Here is a 22,370-nt window from a genome sequence, read left to right as displayed (position 1 = left end):
TCTGTATATGCCCCTATGTATCATAGCAAAGGTAGGGCAAATCTAGAGCAAAAAGATTGCTCCAAATGTATCAATGAAAAAACAACAATAAAAGCTATACTGTAGCATTTATTTTTCTTTGATACACTTGGTGCAATTTGTCTGCCCTAGATTTGCACCACTTATGCCGTGATAGATAGAAAGTACTACTGAGCCATCGGGGCAAAAGTCATTCTAGACCTGGCTCTTCACCTCTTATATTAAGGTTTTCCCAGAGTTATAGGAGCGTATGTATCAAGGCCAAAGTGGTGCAATTCTGGGGCAAAACTTAGCATCATACTGTATGTATCAAAGAAAAAAAACACATTGAAATCAATAGGATTTTTTCTTTTATATACCTTCAGCGATGTTTTTGCCCCAATATTACCCCACTTTTCCCTTAATATACATACCCCTTAGACCAGCTTTAAGTATTCAAAACAAGAACTAAGGGGTTTATATATCAAGGTAAAAGTGGGGCAATTCTGGGGCAAAATAACTGCACCATATGTATCAAAGAAATCCTACTGTTTTTAATGGGATGTTTTCCTTTGATGTATATGGAGACTGTACAGTACTAAACATCACAAATGTTTTGTTGACAGAAATCTCCTGTTAAATTGGGCCCATGTGCACCTATGTACTAACCTGACATTTTTCAATCTGCGTCACCAGCAGCCCCAATTTTTTTTTTTAGAAAAATAATGTTTCTGTGCGCCAAAAAGGCAGAAAGTGCGTCACCATTTTCCCCGTGTCCTACTTAGCATAAACCCTCAAACGTCTGTTAATAGGTTTAGTGCAGAATGAAGTTGCTGTCATACAAAAATGTACTTGACGCAGCACAGACTTTTCATTATATAGTTTAACAAAATGATTTTCACGGCATAATCAATATTACACTAATAACTGATATTTACTAACACTAGTTAGACATAAAATTCACATAATTCTATTGCAATTCCAAATGTATGAGTCCTTCATCGTACGCCTTCATCGTACGACACACTTTGTATGAAGGGTTGTACTACTTTTTAGCACTAAAAGAATTTAAAACATGATCTTAGTGCATAGGTTCAGCGGTGTACATATTTTGCCCTACAATTTATTTATTTATTTATTTATTTATAACATGTTTTACCAGGAAGTAATACATTGAGAGTTATCTCTCATTTTCAAGTATGTCCTGGACATAGTTAATATGACAAATAATACATGGTTACAAATACAGTTACATAAATGAACAGGCTATACGTTATATACAATACATTGCATGCACAGTTAGAGAAGATGTATATTATAGGCGTATGTAACAGTTACAGACCAGATTAAAATGTACAATTGCACCACATCTGCCTTGATACAAAGGGGGGTTATTTACTAAAGTCTCCTGGCTGCACAAAACTGGGGCACAGTTAGTGCAAAGGGATTCCCCCAGATTTACCAACAGAAAAACTCCCATTGCTTTCACTGGGATTCCCTTTTGTTTGTTGAATAAGGCTATGGTGTTTGCACTGGTTTTGACCCACTTTTGCAGCCGGGAGACTTTAGTAAAATCGGGATAATGTATCACGGTAAAGTTGGAGCAATTCTGGGGTAAAATAACGGCACCATATGTATCAAAGAAAAAAGTCACATTGAAATCAATAGGATTTTACTCTTTGATACATACAGTGCTGTTATTTTGCACCAGAATTGCTCCATTTAGCCTTTATACAGAAACCCCATAGACCCCTAAATGTCTTCCTGATTCACTGAATGGTATGAAAAAAAGCCACAACCTAAATGGAGAGTAATCTCCCTAAGAAAACCGCATATACAGTATAAGCGTCTGTAATGCAGTGTCAAACATAGCTTTGTGCTGCCATTTCTGAAGACACTGCAGAATCTATCTTTACACAGTCAGTCCGACTAATAATAATCATTGTTATGTATTTCATTGGCTGACACACTGCAGCATCTACACACTGCGCTTTATGCCAGGTGTGGGAGTAGTCCTTTTAATCAGTATTGATGAAGAGGCACCTACTCTGCCGTTCTCCATGCAGTTAGTCAGCATTATTACGGTGCTGACATGGTGCTCCCATCCCATCCTCCAGAAGTCTGCAACGGTGTTGGGTAACGGACCCTGCGTGGCTATGAATTCCTTCATAGAGTTGTAACCCTGCAAGGAAGGCGCATATATATATTATATATCAAAACCTGTACAAGGGCAAGTGGCAAAGCCAAGGAGAAACTCAAACACACGTTATGGGGTGCAGGGCTGCCAACACTACATTTGTGCTCACTAGGTGCCGTAGAGATATAAAAATATAAGATACATAGACAAATGTAAGTTTGTTGTTCGGAGAAGCTTTCTAGAAATAAATGGTAAGAAGAACAGATAACTAAAAAAGAAACAGAAAGATAACAAGAGCATAGTGGAAATCCACAGAAAACAGCAGCAGTAACTAAAATACAATAAAATGGTGGTATGCCAGAGTTGTACTTACAGGCATGTAGTTGCCATTAATGTAATCAGTGCTGGTATCCCCCTCAATAATGTTCAGTTTGACTCTTGATTGATCGTCTTAAGAAGATAAAACAGGATAATGTTAGTAACTGACATACATTGTGACTCACTGTCGCCTCTTCTTAATTATCAGCATACACATACACGGGAGCACTTAGGCCCAGACTCACTATGGTTCGCCGGCCTATTCAACATTACATTAACCTTCCTAGGTTAAAGTCTGTTAATCATAACGTAGTATGAACTGAAGCAAATAACTTGATGTTAACGAGGATTAACTGCCGTAGAAAGCATGGTGTTGACATGCACACCATGTGATGTGGTCATGAGGGATTTAACCTACACACTCTGTCACTACTTCTTATAGTTAGAGCCAAGGGCACGTCCCCTGCGATGTCGTCATCACCATGAGAATAGGGAGTCGTCCTTGTGATTGTATCATTCAAATGGGAACAGTATCCCTTTCTCTATGGTCCCTTTGTGTGCATGGCTGGGTCCCTGTATACAGGGTGGAGATCAATATTATTTATTTGTCTGCTCTGTTATATCTTGACCTGAAGGGACTCGGGTTTCAGAATTTTTTACTTTATTTAGTTGGAGGCTGTTTTATTTCAGCGTTGTTTTTAATTGATTATGTCGTTAAAGGTGACGTTTGATTTATATCTTATTTATCAGCTGTGAGTGACCCGCCATCACTATAGTGTGGGACTTATATTGGATCTGTGAGTGTGTCTTTTCTTGTGCTATATACTGTGCACTATATACCCCTGTGAGCACCACCACCACCCCAAATGTGGGATTTAATTATCAACACTACTTGCATTGCATTCAACTGGATTCTTTTTCTTTGATTAATATGCCACTGTTTTTTGCACTGGCAAAAGGCCGAATATCCATGGGGAGTTTTTTCTTTGATACATTTGGTGCAGTTTTTTGCCCCACTTTTGCCATACTTTTGTAGCCAGTGGACTTTGATACTTCAGCCCCCATTTCTCTTAAGTACTCTTAGTCCATGAGGCTTGTTCGGTCGGAACATATGGCAATTTAGGGGCCACCTGCAATATCAACCTAGGCATCTGCACACCTCCTGCATATGGTGTTAATAACAGCAATGTTTACAGCCGCAGGCAAATACATGGATAGAAAAAAAGGATGATGTTGCATCACACATTATAGGCGATGGTAACAGCCAACGATGAAAAACAGAACGTTTAAAGCAAAGCACCTTCATTGTCACCTGTAAAACATAACTCATTGTTAAGTAAATAACTGCAGTTTGTTTTAAGTAAACGGATAAAATCATAATGGCAAAAGGCAGTGTTTCGCAAAGCAAAGCTGAGAGCCAGCGGAATGCTGGGTGGGGTCTTAGCGGAATGCTGGGTGGGGTCTTAGCGGAATGCTGGGTGGGGTATTAGCGGAATGCTGGGTGGGGTCTTAGCGGAATGCTGGGTGGGGTCCTACTCACATGGCAGCACATTGGTGAACCTGTTCTTTGCTCTGTTGTCTGGGATTTCCGCTGCACTTTTCGCCTGTGTTGTACCAACAGAGCCAAGTTGCTGTTCGCATTAAAAAAACAAAAACAGGATTTGACATCACGCAAATCAAAGATGAAAAGAAACAGGGATTTAAAAAAAAATTCATTTCGTGGTGTTCAAATAATGTACAGTAACTGTATACCAGGGATATTTCAAGTTTAAAATCACAGTGCTCATACTGTAATTTGAAGACGGATTTAACGTGGAAAATTGGAAATATGGTGATATTATGGGTCTCACAGCACGTCTATATTTTTGCCCCTACTCCACATACAGTATTATTTATTAGGTAGACTTTCACATGTATGTATGTATATCTTTATTAACAATCTATGTAGATAGCGCTTTGCTGCAGTAGTATATGTGACAAGATAATAGCAGATATAATGGGAATAAATGCTACAGATATAAAACTAACAATAGGAAAAGGAGTCCCTCCCTCGAGGAGCTTACAATCGAATTGGTAAGTAGAGAGAACTTATAGCCAGTAGGAGGGTGTTATGGAAGTGCTACTGTAAGGGGTCAGGATGAACAAGCCACTTGCACACAGGGCATTTCAAACCCCTTGCAGATTTGCATTTGTTATAACCCTTAAATTGGTTTTCCACCCTACAGGTAAAGAAGCATTTGTGTTATCATAAAAAGTTTACAGAAAGTATAGGATATAGGCAGCACTCCAAGGACTCACTTATATATCAATTGATGAAGGTTGTGCAACGGGAACAATGGAGGGACCCTTAACCCTCACAAAATATACATAGAACACCTAACTGTCTACCCAGCACTCAATGGTACATAAAGAAAAATCTAAACACTAGGGGATAAGCCAAAAAGATCTGTATTCACCTATTTTAAATAGTAACCACGGGATACTCTGTGGTGCATGGTGCATAGGTGAATACAGATCTTTTTTGCGTATCTCCTAGTGTTTAGATTTTTTTTTAGGTTATGTAGCTAGGCCTGGTTTCACTGGCTACCAGTCTGCCCTTCTCCTGGCGGTAAGTCCTAGTAAGAGCAGGCCCGCCAGGACTAATCATGGGTTTTCCCCACACCCTGTAGCTTCAGTGAGCCACAGGGGAGGCGGTGTAACTAGGCTGTGTGTCCAATCAGGGACTCAGTACTGGTTCCTGCTTTTCCTGTACTTAAGGAGCTGCACTTCCTGATTTAGTCAGTTGCCTCTACCTTTGAGAGAGGCCAGTCTACCCATACCAGTTGTGCAGGGCTCTGCCATTTGCACAAGGCCGTGTGAGTGTTAAGAATTATTATACATCTAAAAAACTCCACTTTATTGCTTCAGAGTTTTACACACCTGAACCAGACTGCACTCTATTCTACCCTTCCACCAGTGCTCCCCCATCCCTTTCTCTTGTCTCCTATACTTTGAAGGATCCTGGGTAGATCCTTTGTTGGGGTCGTTTGAGTCACAGGAGGAAAAGCAGCAGAGGGACACCTTGCCTACTACCAAGGTTGTTATTATACCTCTATCCCGCACTTACTAAACATACAGGTAGCGCCCGGGTATTTTGTTCTCTCAGCTATAATAGTACCTGTTTGTGGTGGTAATCAGCTTAGCTGTCCACCCAGGTAGTAAGGGTTAAAAAGCTGAATGTGTAGTTAGTCTCCTAATAGGAGTTTATATTATGATTTTGTTTTGACTTAAAGGGACAGTGGTCCTGTTAGTGTATTATTTGTCCTTGTAAATAAACCCTATATAGAGAAATACTACATTTCCTGCCTTTACGCTGTGATGGAGACATCACTATATATATATATATATATATATATATATATAAACAATATTACCATTCTCGCTTCCGGTAAGAAGAGACAGCACTCACATCCAGTAATCCAAAAATCATTGTATTAGGCATATACAAAAAGACGGCCAATCAGAAGTGTTCGACAAACCTATACATTTGCTCCGGCCCGTCGCGTCACTTCCGGTTTCCCGATCGATCCTGCATGGTCCATGCAGGCTTCTGCGCATGCGTGATCAACACCTAGGTCTGTGATCATGGCAGCAGATAAGAGTGAAAAAAACAGATTTCACAGACCGCGCCATATAGACACAGTACACTGAAGCATTATGCCACAGATCGGACTCCTGACGAAGCTGGCACGCCAGCGAAACGTGTAGAGTGAACTAGCAGCAACCCAGAGTGTGCCCCCCATGCCCCAGAACCCGTGTGGATCCATTTCAAGATCGATCGCGAAACCGGAAGTGACGTGACGGGCCGGACAGGAAGTGACGCGACGCGATCCCGGGAGTGGGGTAGATGGTGTATACTGCTGCTGCGCTTTGATTGTTACGTGTCTATGCACATGGTGCTAATGTAAGTGTGGATTACCACTGTTTTTATTGAATACATCAGTAGTGAACATACAATGTTGCACTACAGTTGTTTCTGTTTTCATCGAGGGTTCGTTCCACTGATACCAGGGAGAGTATCCTAAGCAAAACCCCCCTGCAAACTACAGAGTCTTCATATTGTCTTCCAATGCTGTTATTTGACTGGGAGAATGTGAGTTCTTAATCTCGATCCCCATATACATTGCCACAGGTGTCTAGGACGTATTACACTATTATTTATTTAATTCCCTTTACATGGTGAAATTCTGCGCTCCCCACAAGCTTCTTCCAAACCCTGTATATTTACCAGGCTTACTGCCAGCATGAGAGAGAACTGTATACCATTTTTAACACATGGCTACACCTGTTTTACTTTCTGTCCTTCTGAATGCGTGATCTCCTAAACTGGACAGGTGCTATATGTGGGATCTTACCTTAAATCTACAAAATGAATTACATAATGAATAAAGAATTACTAGCTCCTCATTTCTGGATGAAATACTTGCACATTCCACAAACTTGCTTTGCATTTACATTGTTTGTACATAAAAGCCCCAGTACTGAACCCTGTGATACTCTAATGGTAAGCTTCCATTCACTACAACATCCCGTCATCTCCCTTAGGGTGCGCTCATAGTGCCGGCGACGGTGACAGCAACACGACGTCGCAGCAAAACAAATGCATTGCCGCCGTCACGTGCGCAAACGTGACGCGACAGCGCCACGGAGAGGTCGCGATTGCTGGAAGTCAGCTCTATTTGATTTTCCAGCGACCGTCACCTGAACGTCGCCGTCGCCGGCACTATAAGTGTAGCCTTAATCAGTGCCATATACATGTATCCACTTTAGGGCTTCCTCCCAAGCAGGCTTCTAGGTGGGACAGAGTCAATGGTGTGACATTGTATGGTTGGGAAGTAGCGGTTTCTATGGGTTGGTGATGACGGGTAAATGGTAGACTCAGACATACGGTGCATCTTGAACTGATCATACCTGATACTCCTCTGCAAATCCAAAGTCACTATCTGCATGCTGTTTCTGGAAATAATCTGGGAACTTTTCCACTGGAATCGAGTCAGGGACTCTAGAAAAACAAATCACAAGCAAATGCGTCCAGTGACTTAGGGGAGATGTCAAAAGCCATATGGAGCTAGCAGTTGTTTGAAAAATATTTGTTTCATGGCGACGAGAAAAAAGAGAAGATAAAGCAAGACATGAACAGAACATTGTAAGAGGGGAAAAGAAAGCAAAATGGAAGACGGGTATAATACTGGAGAAGTGAAAGAGGCAATTGTAGTTCTATGTACATATACATATGAAGTAACTAAGGACACCAAGAAAAGGAAGAGGCACCTGTTACACATATGGCATGTATGCAGAATTAGGATTTGTAAATGTTATCCATGTGAAGGGATTGTTTCTAGTTATATTCAAATAGAATAATGTTTAGCATTTTTTTTTTAGGTTACTGAGGTCAGTTCGAGGGCCCAATAATGGTCTCTGCTTTGGCTTTCAATTGAACACCGCAATCTCTGGTACTAGTAAATGGGACAGAAAAGTGTCCCTAATGGTGTCATTTCGCACAGAAGAAATACAAATAGACAGTGAGTATTATTTAGAGATGCTACTTTGAATAAATGAATGAAAACATTATAAAGCAGAAACAAAAGAGAAAAATAAAAAAGTGAAAGAACAGAAATAGAATTTTATATATATATTTCTGTTCTTTCACTTTTTTATTTTTCTCTTTTGTTTCCGCTATATACAGTATATATATACAGCTGGCACTCCAATAGAAATAATATTGTCCGGTGCTTGCTCCATACGCATAGTATATACAATATTGCGATCCCCACCAGAATAGCAATCACCAAGCAGCACTCAGATATAAATGATTCAATAAGTGTATTAAAACACAAAAATGGCACACAAACTCCAACGTTTCGGTCCCAGCAAGAGGACCTTCCTCAGGGAATCAAAGAAATCCGCAGCACTCACTCTTGGATGTCCAAAATAAAGCAGGGGCTTGAGAAAGGACCGGGAGGTTCGAAACGTCACTCCATTTTTCTTGTACTTACCCCTGATGTTTATTTGATGTATTGAATCTTTTTATTTTGGACATCCAAGAGTGAGTGCTGCGGATTTCTTTGATTCCTGTTCTATCTATTTTTGTTGCCGGATGGTGATCCTGGCTGCACTGCTAGCACCTGGACTAACACAAGATAAGTTATTTGTCCTGCCTTTACCCATTTAGAGTGGCCTGAACATTTTTGTGCTGTATATATATATAGCCAATAAAGAATATCACTTGTGAGACCATTCACATGTCTTAGACAGGTCTGCAACCCTGCTTTTCAACCATTATCACCTCGCATACAGTGCTCCCACTGCAGCAAGGGATTCTGGGAAATTACATGCAAATGAGCACACAATTATGTATATATACACACATACACATATACTGTATGAATACACATATATACAAACCACTAAAGCTGTAATAGTAGAAGTGCACGTCAGAATTTACAGACATCGGGACGTATGCATCAAGACAAAAGTGAAGCACATCTGGGGCAAAATAATTGCTCCTTGTATATGAAGGGAAAAAATACTGTTGATTTCAAGAGGAGGTTTTGCTCTCACACAGGTGTTTTGCCCCAGGATTGCACCACTTTTGCCTTAGAACATATGCCCCTCATATGATATGAAGTCCCTTCCCTGTACTTCACTGGGACAGGTTGGGCAACCTTGATAGGGACAGGGACAAAATGAGGGAGATAAGTATTGGTGAGGTAGGAAGAGATGAGAGCAGGAGGGGGGCAGGATTCATGCCATATTCCCAAAATGCATGAGGTCTCATTCCTCCCCTGCACTGCCCAAATCAAACATAGCGACCCTGATGTATGTAATATTTTCACATTTCATCATTTATACAGAGCTGTGTATCAAAGGGATTTATGTTTCAAAGCAAAAATGGTATCAAAAAAGTCAGTATCAAAAAAACTGCTGCTGTATCAAAGAAAAATATCATATTCATTTCAACAGGATGTGTTTCTTTGATAGATATGGTGCAGTTATTTTGCTACAGACTTGCTCCACTTTTCCCTTTATACATAGGCCTCATATGACCCCAGTGCTGTAACAAGTAAAGGGATAAATTTACTAATTCATGGAATGCCTTAACATACTTTCGAGGACGGCTTGGCAAATATGCCCCGCAAAAGCTAGTCCAAATGGGATTAGAAAAAAAATGGCAGCAAGGCAATGCAACCGGTATAGATATAGCTGGACCAAAATCCGGTAAAAAAGATTTATTGGTTCAATGACAAAAAAAAAAACACATTTTGAAGCGGACATTACTGGCCCACTTTTTAGAAGCGGCTCACAACCCCAAAAAGTGTTTTGTGTGGAATAATTACAAAATCTCCAGGATTGATACAGAACTGATTTCTTTATGATGGATCATATATAGCAATGTTACTTTTCCCTTGCCTTAACCTTGAGCACCGGTTCAGGGATCACCTTCCATACTTTACTATACAAATGGGATTCCAGCCCTGCAGGGTCTTGTACAGTTACACTGTTTAATAAATATTGCCTCTTATGGCCCATTGAATGAGCCCAAAAGTGTCTTCCTGCATGGAAGTTGTCCAATGGAGTAGCACGTCTTAGTAAATGAGGCTCAAAGTCTATTTTACTATTTTCTGCTACTATCTAAATTGGCAAAGAAATGTGCAATGCTTCCTCTGAGTAATCGTTGGGTAACGTTGTAAGAAACCGCTTACCTTTTCATGATGACACTAGATTTTGCTGTTTTCATATCCTTAGATCTGATCAGAAGAAAAACAGAGATTTAACCTTTTGTGTTAAGAACGAACACAAGTAACATCTTGTTGTAGGTGCAAACAATAAAGCAAAAGATACTGTATGGCTACCACAGTGATGAAGTAAGAGCACATTGAGGAGATGTGTATCAGGGCATGGGGACACGGTGCAGCTATAGTCTATCTTCAATCCATTGGTGTTGGTATTAGATGTATGAAGCATTGTATAGGAGGTTATTTGTACACTTGCCGGTGACTAGGCACGGCAGTTAATCCTTCAGTTCTGGCTGGTCTCAGGGTCACAAAGCAAGTGGAGTACAACTCTTCACATCGTTTACTAACGCAAGTAAAGTAAGGTCACAGCAAAGCGCCTGGATAACTACACACAGACAGACAACATAAAATTGTATTTTGTGGCATCAACTTAATGGGGTCATTTAGCAAAATCTCCCAGTTGCAAAACTGGAATAAAAAAAGCGCAAAGCTTTATCAACGCTTACCCTAGATTTATCAAAGGAACAAATTGAGTTTGTTTCAATTGGAATATTTTGCCTTGATACATTTAATGCACTTGTTTTGTCCCAATTTTGCAGCTAGCAGACTTTAATAAATAATATATTAGTGCAATTCTTGATATTGCTCCTGATGCATAAAAAAAATAAAAAAATGATTCAATTGAAAGGAAATAGATTTTTTTTAATCTTGGATGCAATAGGGGCAAAAAAAATATTTGCTACAGAATTGCCCCAATTTGGCCAACTGTTAGTGATATTCCTGCTTCAGCACAGATGGCTCAATCAGAGGCTCAGTCGGTGACTGACCAGCTGATTGAGCCATCTGTGCTGAAGCAGGGATATCCTTAAAACCTGACCTGTTGGTGACCCTTGAGGATTGGAGTTGTGCAGTCCTGGTATTGACACAGATCCATGTACAGTACAAAGATTATATTTGAATTCTTGGGGGGAGTCATCATTACAATGGTAAAAAGTACAACCTTCATAAAAAGTGCAGCATGTGTACAGAATGAAGGCTTCATGCATATAAAGCACAACTTGTTGTTTGGAATTAATTTTGACTCATTGCATCATGTTGAATGCCTAATGTCTACAATTCAAAATGACATGTATTTTTATATTTATAACTGGTGTTAGTATAAATCTAGCAATTTATTGATTTAAAAAGATATTTTTTGAATCAATAAATTGCTATTTCTTTACGTAAATACCTCTCGAGTGCCATCATCTTTGCTATATTTGTGATACAAGGACCCCTCTGGAAGTGTGGATTCGGCTGGAAGGTCACCTGTGACAGAATATAATACAGCAGGGGTGCTCCAGTCCCAACAGGCCAGGTTTTCAGGATATCCCTGCATCAGCACGGGCGGCTCAATTAGAGGCTCAGTCGAAGACTGAGCCTCTGATTGATCCACCTGTGCTGAAGCAGGGATATCCTGAAAACCTGAACTGTTGGGGGGGGGGGGGTAGTTTGGGGACTGGAGTTCAGCACCCCTGTACTACAGTATTGTGAGTATATATTTTTGGTCGATACATACAGTACAGTAGCAACTTAATTCTGCGCTAACAATGTAAACAGACTTTTTAGGATTCACGCCAAGTTGTACTTGGCAGATTATTTTGACGCACTTTCTCCTTTTTTGGGACACAAACATTATTTTGTAGTACATGCCATTTGCATCTGGCACGCCAAACGCAGTTCATTCCTGTTCACCAAATAAAAACACTATTTGTGAAACTGATGGCGCATAGTACAAAGTCCCACACTGGGGCAATTGAACATTACATTTCCATGCGGCATTCTTGCAACAAAAAAAGCCATTTGCGATGCTCAGTGCAAAGGCCCCATCGCCGTCACTGGTAGTGCATTTTTGCTGTTCAAAACTATATGAGATATAACATTTACTTACCTCCTCCTTTTCAGAACAAAGAAAGCAATCACTCCCAAGAAAAGCAAAAATAGTAAAACTCCAAATATGCTTCCAACAATAACCCCTGCAGAGGCAAAAATATATATATTAATCAATAAGAATGACGTAATAATCTAAACAGCTGAGACAAGCACAGCATTGAGTCGTCCTACTCACCTGTGTCATCGGTGTAACATCTTATAACGGATGACAGTGCTGTTTTCTTATCCGACACAGTCGCCACACTGATCAGGTAACTATACCCAGGCTGCAGGTTGTCCACTGTAACAGTCGTACAATTCTTTGTGTTGGACTTGCTTAGGCCATCAACCAAGACCTTAAAATCAGTGAAAATGCCAGCCGGGCAACTCAAATACACCACCAGCTTGTAGCCTCCACTGACTTTGGAGCAAGTGAAATGTGAGATGGCTTCTGGTTCTGAGACAAGAAAGAACTATTACTCACAATGCATTTTTAAAGAAATATGCTTTTGGAGTAGGGATGGGAGGTGCAATCAACAAAAACAGTAATATGATGCAGAGCCTATTAGTGATCCAAAAACATTATCCTAATATTAGGCTATGTGTAAGTATAAAGCATTGAAATTCAAGCACAGCCTTTCAACAATCTCATTTCTTTAAAGGTTCTGCTCATTCCTCTGAGCTGTGGACCAAATGCAATAGGATCAACATTAGCTTGGATTTAACAAAAGTACCTGTGGGTACATCATCACATAGTCAAAAACCCTTCACTTGAATAGAATGACCTTGTTAGGTATATATTTTTATTCTGAAATAAAAAAGAGAACAAAATATTTATTGGGTGAAGTGCAGCAAAAAAATGTTGCCGATACGACACGAGGCTTCAAAGCATATAAAATCTGGCCCGAAGTCTCCGGTCCTTTAGCTTCTTGTCCTTCTTTCTGTCACATTGTGTTCTGTGTTGTTCATTATAACTTGATGCGCACTCCTGCAAAGTTGTCAGGATAGGGATACCCTGCCACAGCTTCCCACAACCTTCATGAATTCACTAAACCCGGTTATAATAATGTGACGTTGCCTTAAATAAGTACGGACGTCAGTTTCCCAGAGTTAAAACCTTATTCACTAAGCTAATAATATGCAAAAACAACATGACGGAAGCTAGCTCATTGTTATTAGAATAACGTCTTGTTATTTCATTGTAACACTATGTTATCTTAAGATAACATGATGTTACTTCTATCCCTACCCTATGCTACATATAGTTGTAATATATTAACTACCTAGTAGCCCAGGTGACCAGCTAGCCATGATATCTAACGGCAAGTTACATAACACTATTCCCCTGTTAATCTGAGCTGCGTTTTCTGAATAGGGTAGGCTTTTGATAACGGCTAGTTAGTCTACCATTTGCATAATGGTTTCATTAATGGTCATTAATATTAACACAATACTGTTAACGTAACGTTAAGCTAAGTAAACACAGCGTTACGGTCTTTAGTGAATACCGTGTTAGAATTAACCTGATGTTAACAGGAGCGTAGTGAATCCTCCTCTCTGTCTCTTTCCCATGGGAATATTACTTCCAGACAAACCTCCCCTGCACACTCATCCTGCTGGTTTCTTTGGAATTATTGTCCGTCAGTAGGGCGTAAGCTTGTCTGCCTCCTAATATACCCAGTGTAATCAAATGTTCTATTTATGTTCAGCAGTTTATTTAAGTCACCATACTGTATCTTTCCAGAATATGCTGGTGCTCAATGCATACATTATTAAAAGACCATTGTTTGGGGATTTAGAATAGTCACAGTACAATAGTAATCATCATTGAAGTGGCAATTCCGTGTCAAATCATAGAAGAAGCTATGTTGTCATACCCATCTGTTCTTCTTTGCTGATGCCATTGCTGAATGTTATTATAATTGGACCAGTCTCTGTTGCTCTGCGATTAATCCTTGTCCCAGTTGTATCCTTAATGGTATTGGTTGTAAAGCTTCTTAGGCTAAAATTGTAGTAATTTCCAGGAATCAGACCCGTCAATGTGTACATCATATCGGAGAGGGAGATGTTTGTAAGGTTTTTTTCTAGATTAGTTCCTCTTTCAGTAACAGCCTTAATCTGAATACCAGTCAATCCGGAACCTGAAGGGACTCTCCATTTGAAAGTGACATTGGTACTGGTAATATTAGTTATCTCCAGAGACTCTGGACTCAGCGGGTCTGCCAAAGAAAAAAATAAATGTGAAAGTGCCTGAGAAATGTACACATTTGAACGAGTACATTAGCAATATGGAAAAATGGAGGGGGGGGGGGGGGAGAGCGAGCTTGATTCATGAATGAAATCTCACTGTGTTGGCTGTGAAACTGTATACGAACCCCAGATTCTGATTTGCTGACTACAGTGGTTCCGTCAAATCAACACTTAGGAGGTCGATTCATTAAGGCAGGGGTGCTTAACTCCAGTCCTCAAGACCTCTCAACAGGTCAGGTTTCAGGACATGTGCAAAAAAAAGGGGGGGGGGGATGCAGCGCCAAACACTAACTACACTAACTAATACAACTCATAAAAATAGTGCCAAATGGTACAAATACTAAGTAAACAGTTACACATGTGAAGAATAATCAAAAAGGGTGATTAAGTGGTAGCTAGTAGACAGTCCCTTATAAGAATTAAAGTCCAGATTTATACTTAAGTCCCGCTGCCAGAATCCAATATGAGGGAGTTCTACTTCCCTCCAAAATAGAAACAAAGGAACAAAGAAATGTCCTCCGGAACGTAGACTCAGCCCATAAGGCTTGGATCCCGCTGCATCCGGCGGCGCACGCGATCGCGTGTGCGCCACTCACCAGCTCCTTACTTTCTCCCTAGTCGGCCCCAGTCCTTCCTCGCTGCCAGGCTGACTTCGCACTGTGACGCGTCAGCCAGCAGGGACTATAATAGGATTGTAATCTCAAGCGGCGACGCGTCACGTGGTGTGGCAGGGAGCCACGGAGGCATGCAGCGGGGCCTTAGCCTAAGAAGTGGATATGTGAAAGACTAGAGAAAAACAATGTGAGAGTATTTGCACACAATTGTGATTTCAAACTATCCACTTTGGTGTACAGATCCCCAAATTGTGCTTTTACTATATAATTTGAGCCTTGTTATAGCATCAAGCGTCTTCCTCCTGTTCCCATACACCAATCATGGAGATTAAAACAGGGAAAATGACCACACGTAAAAGGAGATGTTGTTATAAATTTCCACTAAAGTTCAGGTGAAATCCCATTGAATGGTAATTGCTAAATAGCATAGCGGCGTTCTCCTGTGCTTGATGTGTAGCACCAAACTGTTACTTGCTATAAGCTGGACTTTAACAGCAAGCTGGATTTGAGATGTGCTTCAAATATTCCCCCCAAAGGGAGTTAGGCTTGAATAGAGTGAAAAAACATGTAGGTACAAGTTACATAGTAGATGAGGTTGAAAAAAGACGTACGTCCATCAAGTTCAACCTATGCTAAATTTAAGTGTATTATTCTTTCACATATCCACTTCTGATCGGCTAAGTCTACACGCCGGAGGACATTTCTTTTTTCCTAGATTTCAGGATATCCCTGCTTCAGCATTTTGGGTAGTCTTACACATCTCTAATGCAGATATTGTACACATTACATGCTAAAAACAATCGTTTAAAGTTCTACTTGTCAATTTGTTCCTGGATAAGTGCACACGTGTTGTTGTAGGTTGTGAGAACGTTTCATGGACCAGCAATGGAGTTCTTCGTACATGTAATTACAGTATAATGCAGGGGCGCTCAACTCCAGGCCTCAAGCCCTCCCCCCCCCCAACAGGTCAGGTTTTCAGAATATCCCTGCTTCAGCACAGGTGGCTCAATCAGTCCCTGCTTCAGCACAGGTGGCACAATCAGTCCCTGCTTCAGCATAGGTGGCACAATCAGAGGCTCAGTCTCTGACTGAGCCTCTGATTGACCCACCTGTGCTGAAGCTGGGAAATCCTGAAAACCTGACCTGTTGGGGGGGCTTGAGGACTGGAGCTGAGCTCCCCTGGTATAATGTGCCGAGCATTAGAGCTCTCACAGGTCTCTACTTCCAGCGAATGCTTTGAAGAACTCCTATGTTTCTCCATTATAAAGTACCATGATTTACAAGCCATGTCGGCCACATAGAGCAGCATGACACGGGGACGCAGGAGTGGGAGAGATAGCAAAGTGACTGATCTTACTGGTCTGCAAGCTTGTCCAAGCCACTGCGCTGAATACTTGATTGATGACAGATCTGACTTCTACATTGTACAGGTTCCCCGGCTCTAAGGACTGGATCGATGTATTAGTGTTTTTAGTCATCAGGTTTTTACTGACATTCAAAGAGTTAGTCCACGTCACTTGGTATTCATAAGAGTTTTTATTGGGGTCACTTGGTGCTTCCCAGCTGATGGACAGCTCGGAGGAACTGGTTGTTTTTCCACTGAGGTTAAGGGGCTGGTTAGGAACTAGATGGAAAGAATAGGTATATGTTAATGGTAATATACTGAATACAGGGTGTAAACAGTTACAAGAATATGGAGAGGCCAGAAAGGGGAGCATTATATTTTTCACCCCAACTGTCATTGATTGACATTAAGGAAGGTGAAAGATTTTAACACCTCAAGCTCTTTACACTTTGATATACCCAGAAAAAGCAGACTGACGTGTTAGGGAACTTCAATAAGGCAGCAAGGAGAAATCTGAGAGCAGGTGCTCACAGGCATGTCAATGGGAAGTCTGGACCATGAGACCTCTTATGACACGAACTGTAGTACCGTGAAGCCTCTGACAGATGCAGTCGTTTTAAAGAAGCATTGAGGCCCATATTCATTATGTGATGCTATTGCAGAAGACACCTCAATTGAATAGAGCATATGGCACAGCACCACTTAGTTAATATTGGCCTTAGTGTTTAGGACTCACCTGGTTAACACACTGCTGTATAGAGGAAGAATTTGTACTGTATGGCTGAAAGCTTACAATCCCACTATTATACTACGTACTCCAGTAAGAAACATTACTGACTCCTCCTAATAAATACAGCTTCTAAACTGCCCACCAGTAGTACTTTGCAATCCTCTTTGGACACTAGTTCAAAACTGCTGAAAAACGGAGGAGCACAACAAAGTTCTAACTCTCGGGTGCAATAGGGTTAATAAACACAAAATGGAAAGAGAATAAAAAATGCACCCACATTAGAAATTAAGCATATATTATACAGGGCAACAACGTGTAAAGTATTATATGGGAAAGTACATTTTTCCAATTTGAACATGCAAATATACAGTGTATCTCATAACTCAACACTGATGTAAATACATATATATATTGGATCAGTGGTTCCCAAACTTTTTTATGTTGCTGGAAAATACTTGTTCCATGAACCCCTAATTAATCTTATCGCCTACTCATTATTAACACAAACTCACAGATTATTACTGACAAAACTGTGTGACCGATCCTAGGCGGCAAAGTGTCCAGAGCTTGTGGCAGGAACACAAACTGCTCCTCCGTGTATGCAGGCAGCATGGGTGCGATAGCTATCAATTACGCCGGAGATTCAAAATTCACGTCTAACCATTGTTGCTGTGGATGCAAAGCAATCTGGGGAATGACTTTGGAAGCTCTGGCTATAATTGACAGCTTTACCACCCATGCTAAGGCACATTTTGTGGCCTTACAAAGTGCGGCATCTATTTCTGTGCGCCTAAAATATTTTTTTATTTATATATATATATATATATATATAAATGTAAATACAACTGTATGCTCATCTGCATGTCTTAGGCAGGTCTGCAACCCCGCCTTTCCCCATCATCACCCAGCATACAGCACTTCAACTGCAGCAAGGGATTCTGGGAAATGACATGCAAATGAGCACACAGTGTCACTTTTTGCCTCAATAACCATTTTTAACATGGTTCCCTATAGGCTTAAGCTTGCTGCATGGTCACAGCTTTGAGCACAGCCAGGGTTAAGCTGCTTTCCTGTGGAGGGTTTTTGTCACTTTTTTTACTCACCATAAATTAACTCAGTATTATGGTTTAGCCTATCCCATAGCCTCTCTTGCATTCCCAGTAAAATCAACCCCACACTGATGAGACCCATCAAGGTCGAAACAGCTGTCTGTGGGTGGTTTTCTGGGTATGCACCTTAACCCTGGCTGTGCTCAAAGCTGTGACCATGCAGCAAGCTTAAGCCTATAGGGAACCATGTTAAAAATGGTTATTGAGGCAAAAAGTGACACTGTGTGCTCATTTGCATGTCATTTCCCAGAATCCCTTGCTGCAGTGGAAGTGCTGTATGCTGGGTGATGATGGGGAAAGGCGGGGTTGCAGACCTGCCTAAGACATGCAGATGAGCATACAGCTATATTTGCATATTTGCTTTCCTGTGGAGGGTTTTTGTCACTTTTTTTACTCACCATAACTTAACTCAGTATTATGTTTTATATATATATATATATATATATATATATATATATATATATATATATATATATATAACATATATAACATATATATATATATATATATATATATATAATATACATATTTTGATGTCTCCATCACAACGTAGGATCTTATGTCCCAAATTTAAGGCAAGAAACATAGTATTTCTCTATATGAAGCTTGAGAAAGGACCGGAAGGTCTGAAACGTTGCTCCGTCCTGTTTTGCATGCACCACTGATGCTTGTGATATAAATTAAAGTGTTCTACTTTTGATACTAACCAGTGAGTTCTGCTGATCTTTTGGATTTTTGTTTTATCTATTTTTAGTTGCTGGAGGTGATCCTGGCTGCACTCACTGCAAGCACCCTGACTACCAATTTGAGTGCCCTGAGCATAATCAAAAAATAAATAGATGATACTGTTCTGTGGCTAACGAAATGCTTTTATTTGTGCGAGCTTTCGAGATACACTGATCTCTTCTTCCGGCGATGTTATAATGAATGAAGCAAGCAAAGGGTATACTTCAAAACAGTGTCTCTTGGAATGTTATCTGTGCTTTTCCCTCCCCGTGTGTAGATGTGATTTATGGCTAGAGGTGATAAATGGTTCCTGAAAGTTAGTGATGTAAGAGTGTGTGTGTGTGTGTATCTGTGTGAATATAAATGAATGGAGAGCCCACAATGTATACAGTGCTTTACAAAAGGTGTGTGTGGAGTGGGAGTTAATATATATATACTGTATATTATTATTATTATTATTTTTAATTTACACTGATAGTACAGATTGAGATATTTCAGGTTAGTACATAGGCACACAAAAACACGTGCAATTTAAAATGACCTAAACCGAATGTTCCTCCCATCCACATCCTGAAATATTAGAGAGCAGGGATAAATGCTAATTAGGATATGTAAAGTATATTAAAATTATTTAAATTTGCATATTTCCCAGGATGAGGTATGTTTCTTTTTGTGTACATGTATCTCTCCATATGTTGTTTAAAGCGGCACTGCAGGCGACACTTTATTTTTGTGTTTAAAAAAAAAAATCAATTTGAATCAGGGGGTCTTCAGACCTGAACCCCGTTGATTTCAACTCCGGGGAACCCCTGCTTCCCGACATAATTACCTCTGTAGGTGCTGCCGGTAGGCGCCAGGCTGAGTTCACAATAGGAAGTCTAAAAGTTCTGCGGGCCAATAGGAATCTGCAACATCATCCCAGGTATCTTCCCATCGCCCCACGCAACACGGGAGCTTTAAACTGCGCAGAGATACCGGAAGCACCTACGGAGATAAGTATCTCGGAAACCAGGGGTCCCCAGAGCTGAAATCAACAAGGTTCAGCTACGGTGACCCCCCTGCTTCAAACATTAAAAAAAACACATTCTGTCGCCTGAAGTGCCGCTTTAAAGATGTGTTTGGGGATGTATATAAGTCACGGAACAAAAGGATGACTCCTCTTTTTATCTCTCTCTCCATTACTATTTTAGGTAACCTAACATTATGTGACCTGATTTAACGGAGCTTAGTGTACCTGGCTCTTGGATAAATATCCCCCATGGGGGGAGTTTTTCTATGATCAAGAGCCATTTCGCATGTGCTGATTACAACCCCTTCCTCCCAACACTGGAAAACACTGGACAAGGTCTTCTTAATACAAATCCTCCCTGCTTTGTCTGCTCGCACAGGTGCTCCTTTTTACTGCCAATGAAGTTGAATCAGTGCTGTATTCCTACTAAGAACTCGATATGTTGCATCATATGAGATATTGCACCCATTCAAGAAAGTTACATTTATGTATGGAAAGTATGTCCTGAAATGGAAAGCAAGGAAGAGAACCGAACTGAGTTCTACTAGTGAGAGGTAGATCATGGTCATTAGACAGTTCTAGGAATCCCGAAACATTAACTTACTTGTTGTCACTTGTATGTCGTCATATCTAGAGCTCATGATCCGATTTGATGTCACGGTGTAGATGGTGAAATTGTAACTTACGCCAGGTGATAACTCCCTCACCACTGTAGAGTTGCCTTTTATACTTGGAATATTCTGCTTCACTGAGCTACCTTGTAGGACATCAACAGTATAACTATACGTAGCTACATTTTGATCTTTGGGCGGATTCCATGTAAGAGTCACAGAAGTTTCCGTTTTGCCAGGTGCTGTGAAGTGAGTGACTCTGGAAGGCACTTGGAGGGGGGGAAAAATCAAATAAAAAAAGGATTCAAACACAAATTTCATAGTATTTCTGTGTGACAAAACAAAGAACAGAAAACACGCAGGTTTGTACGGAGAGTGGACGCAGGTAGAAAACGAGGGGGAGAAGGTACGTGAAACAATACAACAATGGAACAATGAACTATTGTACTTATTCCCTGTATATAAGGTGTAATTTCTCTGAATTACAAACATTAACCCCTTGGCTGCCGGCGGGACCTACAGAATATTGCTTTTCATCTTTCTACTGAAACGCACATTAGTTTAAAAATGTTAAATATACTTTGCACACAAAATAAGCACATTTACTTTTTATTGTTTATCATGGTTACAAAGTCCATTGTAAAATCATGTAAACGCTTTGATTGTTCATTTATCTAGAGTGATCCGTAATCACATTTTAAACGATCATCTTCAGAATGTATTCAAAGTATAAATATGAGTCAATCTTGTCCGTCAAGCATTTCCCTTTTTCATATAAGGAAAAAAGCTGCACCGTATTTACTAAATCGAACATCCCATTGTATCCTATGGGACCCTTTTCTTTGGACAATCTAGTGCTAATTTTGGTGTTCCCCCACTGAGAGCAAGTGCCATCGAATATATGCTTATTACACCCTCTTCCACCCAGTATTGGAAAACACTGGACTAAATTATGTTTGTCTGCTCATAATATTTGCTGGCACCTCCCTCAAATAGAAGACTTTATATTACAATATCTGTAGACGAACCTACTGTAGATGTGTGCTTCTTACAACAGGACCTAAGACCTACAGAAGTACTTAAAGTGTGAAAGGCATAACAAGAAAATGTATTATTAAATAAAGAAAGTTTGTATGGACAGAAGAGAAGACGAGAAAGTAAAGAACATGGGAGGTATAAAAGTGACCATTTTGCAGCTGAGATAATTTCATTGAATCCTGAGGAAATCCATAAACATAGAACCTACTTGTAGTTGCTTCTTGGAATGCACTGTCGGAGCTGCGGACTTTATCAGAAGTCACGGTGTAAATGTTGAATGTGTAGTTCACTCCAGGTTTCAACTCTTTCACCTCAGTACGGTTGGTGTTTTGCTCTGTAGTAAAGTTCTTCACAATTGTGTTGTTGGTTGTTACTGTTATCCAGTATGTATAGCTCTCTGCATTTGTGTCGTTGGGAGTATTCCATGATAATGTCACAGTGTTTATTGACGGCACAGTTACACCGAAGTCACTGACTATTGATGGTCCTTGGAGGGAAAAAAGTTTTAAAATACATATTTCAGAGCTTTTTTTCTGTTTGCATGATATGGAGATACCTGACATAAAATCATATATGAGGGACTGGGAGGAGATGGGCTAGAGTAAATACTGTTAAGCAAACATGCACATCTGAAGATGAGCACAGAGATAAGGAACACAGAGAATAATAAAAAATGCACAAAAGAGCAGTGCTCAAAGTGTGATGGTACAAGAGTGCCATGGTAGATTTCTAATAGGGATAGCAAACACCAGGCAGAATGAGAGAGCTAAATAACGAAGGTTTATTCTGGCCGGAGCCAA

At 40.3% G+C, this 22,370-nt stretch overlaps 1 protein-coding gene across 2 annotated transcripts in view; it reads right to left on the bottom strand.

The window, feature by feature from the left end:
- Positions 1-22,370, bottom strand: part of PTPRH (protein tyrosine phosphatase receptor type H) — a 152,728-nt gene that overhangs the window by 9,147 nt on the left and 121,211 nt on the right. For both annotated transcript variants that reach the window (XM_075605448.1, XM_075605449.1), the window contains 11 exons: positions 21,779-22,057; positions 20,526-20,801; positions 16,360-16,626; positions 14,016-14,357; positions 12,335-12,595; positions 12,158-12,242; positions 10,195-10,239; positions 7,403-7,493; positions 3,993-4,083; positions 2,508-2,584; positions 2,045-2,179 (listed from right to left, as the gene is read on the bottom strand). In XM_075605448.1, the coding sequence (XP_075461563.1) occupies positions 2,045-2,179; positions 2,508-2,584; positions 3,993-4,083; positions 7,403-7,493; positions 10,195-10,239; positions 12,158-12,242; positions 12,335-12,595; positions 14,016-14,357; positions 16,360-16,626; positions 20,526-20,801; positions 21,779-22,057 (1,949 nt within the window). The remainder of the gene's footprint in view (positions 1-2,044; positions 2,180-2,507; positions 2,585-3,992; positions 4,084-7,402; positions 7,494-10,194; positions 10,240-12,157; positions 12,243-12,334; positions 12,596-14,015; positions 14,358-16,359; positions 16,627-20,525; positions 20,802-21,778; positions 22,058-22,370) is intronic.

The sequence above is a fragment of the Ascaphus truei genome, chromosome 6 (assembly GCF_040206685.1).
Source record: "Ascaphus truei isolate aAscTru1 chromosome 6, aAscTru1.hap1, whole genome shotgun sequence".
Taxonomy (NCBI): Eukaryota; Metazoa; Chordata; class Amphibia; order Anura; family Ascaphidae; genus Ascaphus; species Ascaphus truei.
Note: the sequence above shows the minus strand (reverse complement) of the source record. Positions and strands in the feature narration are given on the sequence as shown.